Source organism: Salvelinus sp. IW2-2015, linkage group LG32 (genome assembly GCF_002910315.2).
Source record: "Salvelinus sp. IW2-2015 linkage group LG32, ASM291031v2, whole genome shotgun sequence".
Taxonomy (NCBI): Eukaryota; Metazoa; Chordata; class Actinopteri; order Salmoniformes; family Salmonidae; genus Salvelinus; species Salvelinus sp. IW2-2015.
Window position 1 is genome coordinate 10,738,872 of NC_036871.1, and position 10,431 is coordinate 10,749,302.

At 44.8% G+C, this 10,431-nt stretch overlaps 1 protein-coding gene across 1 annotated transcript in view; it reads right to left on the minus strand.

Moving 5' to 3' along the window:
• LOC111957291 (inhibin beta C chain-like) overlaps positions 1-10,431 on the minus strand; it is a 30,353-nt gene that overhangs the window by 17,817 nt on the left and 2,105 nt on the right. Inside the window, exon 2 of the mRNA XM_023978084.2 lies at positions 6,956-7,071. Within this exon, the coding sequence (XP_023833852.2) occupies positions 6,956-7,071 (116 nt within the window). The remainder of the gene's footprint in view (positions 1-6,955; positions 7,072-10,431) is intronic.

Below are 10,431 nucleotides of genomic sequence, written 5' to 3' on the forward strand. Positions count from 1 at the left end.
GAGGACTGCTAACTTGTCATGCGCTAATTGATTCGGGTGCGACAATATCACTCATCTTCAAACATTGTTTGATGATCTAAAAAGGCTTGAAGCCAACTAAACGTTGGTTAAAAGTGGAACGATGCGACACACACTTGCGGGTCACTCAGACTACCTCGCCTCTCACATTGAGCGTCATGCTGAAACACACTTCAAGGACATATCGCTCGTCCACCCTGTGTATGTTACTAGCCTCGAAACTGTACCCCTGCTACTGGGAGCAGACTTGATGGATCGGTTACTCCATTGATGGATTGGAAAACCAACCAGGTATGGTCGCAGGCTACCGTGCCTTCTCACCGACCACACTGTCTTTCCCTAACGCTAGCTGCAACGCAGTCATTCACGAGGGGTATCTGTCGAAAGCACCCCTTGGGAAAAAGACATTTAAAAAACACTTGGTGCAGAATCCGATCCAAGGAGATATTACGATATCTCAACACATTCCACAGCCAATCTGATGACAATTCTTTTCATGTTTTCGAGCCAGCTGTCTCTGTTGAATGAGCTACTTCCCTCCTCCTGCAGTCATGCAATACGGTAGTTGAGATGAACTTCTCGTCCCTTCAGACACTTCCGCAACGCAATGCGGCCGTCTCAGCAAGAAAAACATTGATGCGCGAGTATACTCTGTCTTCCGATGACACACCTTCCGCTTTGTGGGGACTGTCAACCCCTACAATGACAATAATGGCGTCAGTCCAGCAACTGACCCGTTACGCCCACTGGTGAAACACTTTGCGATATCACAGACCGATATCCTCGTCTCAGTTCGCAGGTACTGAAGAGGTTGCCACACGCGGTCGCGGTGGTGACTGACAGACCTCGACAGCCACTGAGGGGGGTTGAAGCACCAAACACCAGGAGATTTGGTTGAAAGGTTGCAGCAATTCTCATAATAACGCAGCCACTGACAACTCGTACATAGGGTCCGAACCTTTCGTTTGCGCCTCGGATACCAACACCACATGCTGGTGGGGGGTCCCGAGACGCAAAGGGGGGAATAGTAGCCCAGACCATGATGAGCCTTATCGAGGCCGGGTGGGGGGTCGAGACTACGGACAACACCGTACGAGGCCGCCAGAGCATAAATCAAATCTAGTTGTAAACTCCCATTTGAGAACAGTGAGGAGCAGACAGGCCCCTAGACGGGATTATCTTAGAACACATCTAAGATATTACTGAGGTGTACCACACTGGTCGTAAAGGAAGTCCAGTGGACTTGCCCACCTCCAAAACAAATGGCAACAATAATCATTCCTTGCCATGTGTAGTAGTCACTACAAGACAACTAGTAAAATGCCTAACATGTATCCTGTAGGATAACATTTCAGAATAAATCGGTAGGACGACTGGACCCCTTGAGTACCAGTACCAAACCACAGTCAGTCCAGCAACACTCAGTAAGAGGATTAGTAACCTCACTTAAATTGCTTTTGAAACAGCGACTGAGTCTGAGTCACTCAGAGTGCAGCGCGGGGAAGGAATCTCCATTGCACTCTTCCAATGGTTACACACGCCACTAATAAATAGAACCCTCCGTTCAGGAGAAAAGTATTAGAAGGCAGGAACCACGATCACACCATGTACGACTGGTCTAATACTTATACTCCGTCATGAGGTTAGCTCCTCCGTGGATAACATAGCTATGAAGAATACTTCCTCATACCTACTGCCACTACAATAGTGGAAGACAGTGACTGGTAGTAAAACCACTACAGACTCCCTCGACACCAATTCTGACTGACCTCCAGGCATTGACCTGAAAATTACCTGACTACGTCAGACTCATTCTGAACAAGTTGTAATCTGCCAGGATACTTGGGTTTCTTCCCTTGACATGTGTGCTTGCGTACGCATAAACGCACATGTACAACGGAACATCCAATTAGGATTTATGCTAGGATCACTTAAGGGTCCGAGCAAAATACCAGCCTTAGTAAAGTTGAACAGTTATTTTGAGGCCTTTAACTCTACAGCTACAGCACTCACCAGTTTTCTTCTCAGAAGTCCATAGGTCATCCCTGTAGACTGCCCAAAACTAGTGCCTTACAGCTGTAGACGTATCATATAGTTATCAACTTAGATAGTACCCTAACCAACACCCCGCAAATTAGAAGAGCCCTGATATGCATTAGACAATGCCATGATAGGGTCATTTTGCCAGACCAGACATATAGATAGAATACAGTCCAATTAGATGGTTAAGGTGGCATAACTATATTTTGTTTTGTTTATGCTTTCATTCATTTTGTTTCATTTTCTTCGGCATGTAGAAAGTGATAGAGCCATAAACAACTTCCCCATACAACCATCAGTTAGTGCCACAACGCCGCTCATTTGGGAGGAAATGTAATGAYATATTWCATGAGTGTGTGTGCGTTGTTAACATCTGCCTAAGTTACTGCCCAGATCTTCCAGTCTGGACGACCAGACGACGGGTCCGGAACGGCGATCCCAATCCGGACCCCTACTGCCCAGCCATGGAGCAGACTTCTTCATTTGCAGACACCCTACCCGGGTCGACCACACCAGAGGGGGGGACTGCCGCAGCGATCACCAACTGGACATCTGCTGTCCAGCCATGGAGCAAACTTCTTCATTCGCAGAAACCCTACCTGGGTCGACCACCAGATGGGGACCACAACGATGGTCCACAACCAGGACAACCCACGGTCATTTGTATGTTGGTTTGCAACATGCAGGTTAATCGCAAGATTGAACCCAACATGGGGGGACTGTCATGACGTTGGGTTGGGGGTAGGTTTACGACAGTCATAAATACCTCTTTCCCCCTTTTTCTCTCTCCCCACTATAACTGATGTGACATAAGGAAACCCATGGGTTAACATAGAGATTCTGGGTAACATCAGAAGTTGGGGGAAATGAACTATATTCTGATAATCCAACCAACTGAACATATGCGGTGGTACTTAAGGTATATTATGTCAGTTCGGTTGCCCTCTGACACATTCTCATCAATGATAGAATGACAAACTCTACTGTGGAAAGTATAAATGTCAGAGGTATCGGATTCACATGGAATTGTTGTTTAATTCAAATGTTTGAATATGAGATTATTTGTGAAGAGATGAAATGTAAATTTAGCTTCCAAATGAGAGATCTGTGCTTTCATAAGTTTTCCTCAGCTCAACCAGTGGCACGCCCCTGTGAAGAGACCTGGGTAATAGACTTTTCAGACACACCCCTCTACCTCCACTATATAAAGCCAGTGACAAAAATGTAACTTCCTGTTCCGGGTACATTTTGGATGACGATCCGATGTCAAGATGGTTCAGACAATAACTACAGAACTAGGCCAACATCAGCATGGCCTTTGATTGTGAATGGTATGAACTTTGAACTCGTGTTCACTACAGAAGTGATATCTCCTAGCCGTTGAGTTGGCAACAGCTGCTACAAACGCAGGTTAGGAAGGACAGTCCGAGTATCCCGTCTACTACCCACAACGTTACTACAACATCTCCCGTGACCAACAGAGACATTCTCCAAAGGACAGAGGACTCGGGTTGTCGATACGGCCTTCCATCTACCACCAACCTACTGAAGCGCAGCTCAGAGTAAATATGTATTGCATTTTCCTTGTCAAATGGGCGGTAATTTAGAATGCATAAGAAACTATATTTACGAGAGCACAGCTTTTGCCCTGTTCCGAATCTCCCGCTCTTTCACTAAAATCCCGCCCCTTCCCTTTGTGTAACAAGCTGTCATATCTATTCCGCCCGCTAGGGACGTTTTCTGTATGACGTAATTTGTGATCAAGTTATGATCTAATTGTATATGTGTGATTCTGTGTGATTAGTTAGGTATTTAGTAAATAAATAATTAAACCCAATTTTGTATTGCTGATTCAACTTGTTAGCCAGGATTCTTGCAGATAATCAAGGACTTACAACTTTCAGATGAGACTGAATAAAATGATGATTAATGTGACGGCTATTTAGTAAAATATTACAAAATCTTTAAGAGTTTATTCGAAAGATAACAGCTCTATAAATATTCTTTCGTGGTGTCCCTCTCTAGTTAATTAATATTTACATGATTAGTTCAATCAGGTAATATTAATTGCGGATAAGTTATTTTATAGTCAAAGACACAACAATAGGTATAGCAAGGAAAATTGGGATATTTTTGGACAGACTATAGCTGGGCGATATTCATTTGGAATTCAAAGTTTGTGCTTAGAAATTATTGAAACTTAGCAGATCTGTAGCAAACCTCAGTTGTGTACTGTATGTCATTGTTGTCTCCCTACATCACAGAGCCAAATGCAGTAGCTACGTAACATGCATCAGTGGCTTCATTCTGTTGAACAACCAACCTGGTTTACTTCCCATAGGGCTCCAGTCAAAAGTAGTACCTTATATAGGTAACAGGGTGCCATTTGGGACGGAGTCCTCGTGTACTTTCAGTCTACTCTGTTGCTATGGCAGTGGAAAAGTATAGGAGGAGGTGAGAGAAAAAGGGGGAGAAACTTTCCTATGACATTTTCATGCCTGAATAGTTCTAACAAGCACTGATCATTTACAATTGACCTGCCTTGCATCCCAATGCAAAGGGCATGCTGGCAGGGTTGCCCTTTGCCTAGTGGCACATTGACGAGGGTGGCATTTTCTGAACTAAAATGACCAAGACGCACCTCCAACAGCACCTCACATAATTCTGCCCCAAAACACTGAAAACCTCTCTCACCTAGTGGCATATGGGCTATTAATAAGGTGAGCACTGATGCCGCCCCATGATAATGTTACTTTCCCCAGCAAGAAACCAGAAATGATCGCTCAAACAGAAGAGGAAACTAACAAAGAGTCATTAACTACCAAAATGAAACAGGTGGGGTTCTAGGAGGGAAAGACACTCATGGGGGTGTCCTCTGAAAGTTGACTAGCAACAGCAACTGGAACCTAAAAGACACCCACCATGAGCGCACACTAAATTTGCCCAAGAACAGGCAAACAAAAATAAAAACCCACACCAAACTTAAAGACAGGAAACAAACCAAAAAGTGGACCAAAAGAAAACAGGGAAAATCAGATAAGGGATAGTTAAAATATGAATAATCACCTAGGGAGTGTCAACTAAGGTGTTAACCCTCCAAATATTTAAAGACCACTGGAGCACTGGGCCAGCCGCTCTTAAATATCACCTGTCGGCACAGATAAAACACATTCTGAGTAGCGAGATGACAAGCCAGCAAAGGTAAAACACCTTCTGACTAGTGAAACGACAAGCCAGCACAGCTGTAATACATACTGACGATGTGACACCAATCGGTGCATTCCGAAACATAAACCTCGATAGTCGAGTAGTGTCTTTGATATGAGACCATTTTCTTTTAAAATGCACCCACAGGGTGCATACTTAACATTGTTATCGTCTCTCTGTAGGAGCACAGCCCCTGCTCCTACTTCGCTGGCATCAGTGTACAAAGCAAAAGTACGACAGAAATCTGGAGCAGGCAGCACTGGTGCAGAGACCAAAATGGTCTTTGTCTTCGCAAAAACMCTCCTGACAATCGGGGCTCTAACGGAGAAATACTTTCAGACTGGTCAAATCTGCAAGTGGTGCAACAACCTGGGAAAAGTTCTTGCAAAAAGCCTTGTAGTAACCAGCCATTCCAAAGATGGAGAATGCTGGTACAGGAAGGTTATTGATGACCTCGACTTTTGCCCGGACCGGTCAGACTGTCCTGTACCCCACCACCTTCCCGAGATATTTCACTGTTGCTTGGGCAATTTTGCTATTTGACAGGTTAACTGTCAAGTTGGCAGCTGTGAAATGCTCGAAAAGACTCCCAAAATACCACCACATTGTACAAATATGCCTCAGAACATTCCAAACCCCGTAGCATGATGTGCATGAGCCTTTAAACTGTGGCTCCGGCATTTTGTAACCCGAACGGAAGACGATGGTGGAAAACAAACCATCAGCATTGACAAAAGCAGACAGCTCTTTGGTGCGCTCAGTTAGAGGGGCCTGCCAATATCCCTTCAGCAGATCGAACTTGCTAACGTAGTTAGCAGTGCCAACACGGTCCAGTCAATCAGCGAACCCGGGCAAAGGGTACGAGTCCGACTTAGTAACAGCATTGAGTTTCCGAAAAATAATTGTAAAAAATTGTAACGCAATGAAAATAACGATTGTGCCTTTTTTTTAAGACCTAGGCCATGCTGCTGGTTCATTGATTGTACAGGGCGGCTTACAGAGTTAACCTACAATTATAGTTTATTTGTATTTGATTTTGAATAGCAATAGGGTATTTTTTATATTTTCATAATTAAAAGGCTGACATATTACCTTTAGCCACAGAATATCTCACCACTGTGCATTTCCATCTCCTCCTCTTTCTCCTTAATTCAAGCGTGCAGAGAGAGGGGCTGTCAACAGTTTAATGAAATATGTTTCGTTGTGAAAACATGTTACTATTGATGTTCACGAACATATTTCACTTGGTTTCCCAAATGAAGCACTGGGTAGCTGCAGGAACAGGGTTGGAGAGCCCATGGCATGGCGTTTGGTCGGAATATAACCTGTAGCCCAGCGAGAGGCTGCGTGCTCCTCAAACAGTGGTTGCTGGGTGGAGTGAAATAACCGGAGTAGCCTACCTACATGGCCATTCATTATTGGAGTGCATATGTCTGACATGTATTTTTTCCACTGCCCCTTTTCCTGGACATTTGAATATGAGCCATTCTAAATTGAAACAAATTTTACATATTGTTAAAGACAAGATTACATTGAGAATAGTCTGATGGGTGAAAATATGATCACTTGATGAGAGAACAACATGTGCAGCCTGAGGCAAGGAACAGAGCACAAGCTTTTTTTGTGACTTTCTCAAATCTATCATGCAGACCATAAGCCCTAAGACCCTCACAAACCTTTACAGATTCACCATTGAGAGCATCCTGTCAGGCTGTATCACCGCCTGGTACGGCAACTGCACCGCCTGCAACCGCAGAGCTCTCCAGAGGGTGGTGTGGTCTGCCCTCTGCCTGTTCTCCAGGACACCTACATCACCCGATGTCACAGAAGGGTCAAAAAGATCATCAAGGACATCAACCACCCGAGCCACGGCCTATTCACCCCACTATCATCCAGAAGGTGAGGTCAGTACAGGTGCATCAAAGCTGGGACCGAGAGACTGAAAAACAGCTTTTAGGTATTGTTTGCTCATTTCATATGGATATACTGTACTCTAGTCAAGGCTATCCTATTCAACCTTTGCTGTATATATGCTATTCTACCCTACTTATTCTACAGATATACTAAATATTCTATCCACATACTGTTCATAATGTCTATACATCCTATCCCATTTATATTTAAATATATATATATATATATATATATACGTATATATATATATTGATGTTAAAGTTTCTCAGTTTTCACCCCTCCCAGTAGGTGGCGGCAATACACAATGTTTGGATGTAGTCCACCAATAAAACCTTGAAGAAGAGGAAGGGGATGTCTGTATAACTGGATCATGGACTTCCTGTTCGATCGGGTCATACGGGTGAGGGTGGGGTCAGAATTGTCAATGTGGTGTGAAGTGGACAATGGTACTCCTCAGGGAAATTCGGTTAGTCCGATGTTGTTCACCCTGATGATAGATTACACATTTAAGGTGGGACAGGGAGTGGGTGTGGCCTTGTATGCTGGTGATGGGGCTGTATGGAAGAGAGGTGAGAATGTGAAATATGTGATGAGGAAGACGCAAGTAGCTGTGGGAGTTGTGGAAGATTGGTCTCTAACATGGGGGTTTAGGATGTCTGTGGCCAAGTCCTGCTTCATGGTGTTTTCTAGGAGGAAGGTTAAAGATGTTAGGCTGCAATTATACGGTGGTTTAATGAGAGGCTTACGTGGAAGGGACATGTTTAGTATATGGAAATTAAGTGTAGGAAGGCGCTGAACCTCATGAGGGCAGTGGCAGGATATGATTGGGGGTCGGATAGACAAACACTGTTGTATATGTATCAGGCATTGATCAGGTCATCTTTGGATTATGGGTGCTTTGTATATGGATTAGCAGCCCAAACGGTACTATAGTGCCTGGATAGGATACAGTCAAGGGCCCTGAGATTGTGTGTGGGAGCCTTCACGACGACACCTGTTGAGGCATTGCAGGTGGATAGTGGGAAACTGCCACTGAGGATAAGGCCAGACAAACTTGCATTAGCATACTGGGCGAGGTTGAAAGAGAGTTCAGAAGGACATCCTGCGGTCACAGCAACTGGGGAATGTTGGGAGCAAAGAGTGGGCAAGCAGAGGGCATACGGGTGGACAATTGAGTAGAATATGGACTGGGGGAGAGGGATAGGGCCTGCAATTGCATTGGGGAACGTTCCTCAGTGTCTGTGTCCGAAACAAAGTATAGATGTGGATATGACTGAGGGTAGGAGAGAATGGAATGAGGACGTGAGATGTGGTGTGGAGAGATATCTAGATAATTGTTTTTATTCGTTTTTAACGATTCAGATGGTTCAAAGGATCCAGTCAGTGGTAGGTTGGGGGCAGGGGTGTATATCCCAGATTTCAATGCTCGAGTATGTAAGCGGTTAACTGATTATGTGTCAGTGTATGCAGCCGAGTTGATGGCCATTATTATAGGTTTGAGATGGGTGGAGGAGGTGAAACCACTCGGAGTGGTGATCTGCTCTGATTCGACTGCAGTGTTGAGTAGTGTGAAGATGGGCAGGTCGGATAGGGGAGACTTGTTTGTGTAGATGATGGTGCTGTTAATGGGACTGGAGAGGAAGGGAGTGGTGATAAGCTTTTGCTGGGTTCCCGCCAATGTGGGTGTGKAGGGTAATGAGAAGGCTGATGTGATGACTAAGAGTGCAGTGAGGAGAGAGGGGGTAGATATTCAGTTCCCGTTGGACTGTAGAGAAGTCAAGTCCTTGATTCGGGCAAAAGGGCTCGATCTTTGTCAAAGGAAGTGGGATGCTAGTAGTAAGGGGAGGCAATTTTATTGCATTTAAGTTAAGGAAGAGGTGGGCGGTATGGGATGTAGGAGAGAGGAAGTTGTGTGGAGTGGACTGCGGTTTGGACACACAGGTTTGAATGCCACCTTGTGGATGATAAGGAGACATCAAACAGGTCTGTGTTTATTTCACCTTTATTTAACCAGGTAGGCTAGTTGAGAACAAGTTCTCATTTGCAACTGCGACCTGGCCAAGATAAAGCATAGCAGTGTGAACAGACAACAACACAGAGTTACACATGGAGTAAACAATAAACAAGTCAATAACATGGTAGAAAAAAAGAAAAAAAGAGAATCTATATACAATGTGTGCAAAAGGCATGAGGAGGTAGGCAATAAATCAGATAATTACAATKTAGCAGATTAACACTGGAGTGGTAAATCATCAGATGATCATGTGCAAGTAGAGATACTGGTGTGCAAAAAAAGCAGAAAAGGAAATAAAAGCAGTATGGGGTATGATAACTAGCGCTGAACAAACAGTATACCCAAGGCATATTGATATTTGGCAGAGACATAAGTAAGCGCATAAAGTGATTGCAAGGTCTTGATTGGGAGAGCTAGCTAAAACAACAGTGAAATAAAGCAGCTAGTCAGCTAACACAAGCAAACAGCAGGTAAAAATGGCGACGACTAGGCAGAGAGGGTCGGAATTAACTACCACACAGAGCCTGAGTTTAAAACACAGAGCCGACAGATAAAACACAGTAAACAGAATGGAGTACCGTAATTAATGGACAGTCCGGCAGGCATCAGCTATGTAGCCAGGTGATCATAGTGTCCCAGGGGCCGCCGTAGATGGAGCAGGGAGTCGCGCGCTAACTAGCACGCGTGTTTAAAGTTCGTAGCCCGGGGGGTGAGTCTGTCAGACGAAGGGGTCTGCTCAGACGGGGCCGGTTGAGGGTACAGCGGATGTGGGGTATTCGTCTGCAGACCCAGATGTGGACGTGTCGACAGAGATCCAGGCCGTGCGAGAGAGAGGTTGTGATTGTAGAATTGTGTTTTGCTACTGATGCTAGCTTCGTAGCAGTGGCACTCAGCTGTGGCTAGCTGCGTTAGCTGCAGCCTAGCTGTGGGGATCAGAAGTAGTGGCTCAGGATTACGGCAGGGATCCGGCGGTTGGTTGGTCGAAGAGACAGTCCGATGCTGTTAAATTGGTGAGTAATATCCAGGCTAATAACAGGGCTGGGTGTCACTGTGCCGGAAAGTAAAAGCTGCCTAGCATCGTTAAAATAGGCTAAAGTAGCTTGTTAGCTGGTAGCTTGTAGCCTGGTTAGCTACTGGGGGTTCTTGAATGTGTTACACAGTTTCCAACGGTAAAAGCTGCTAGCATCGGTTAAAAATGGCTAAGTAGCTTGTAGCTGGTAGCTTGTAGCGGTTTAGCT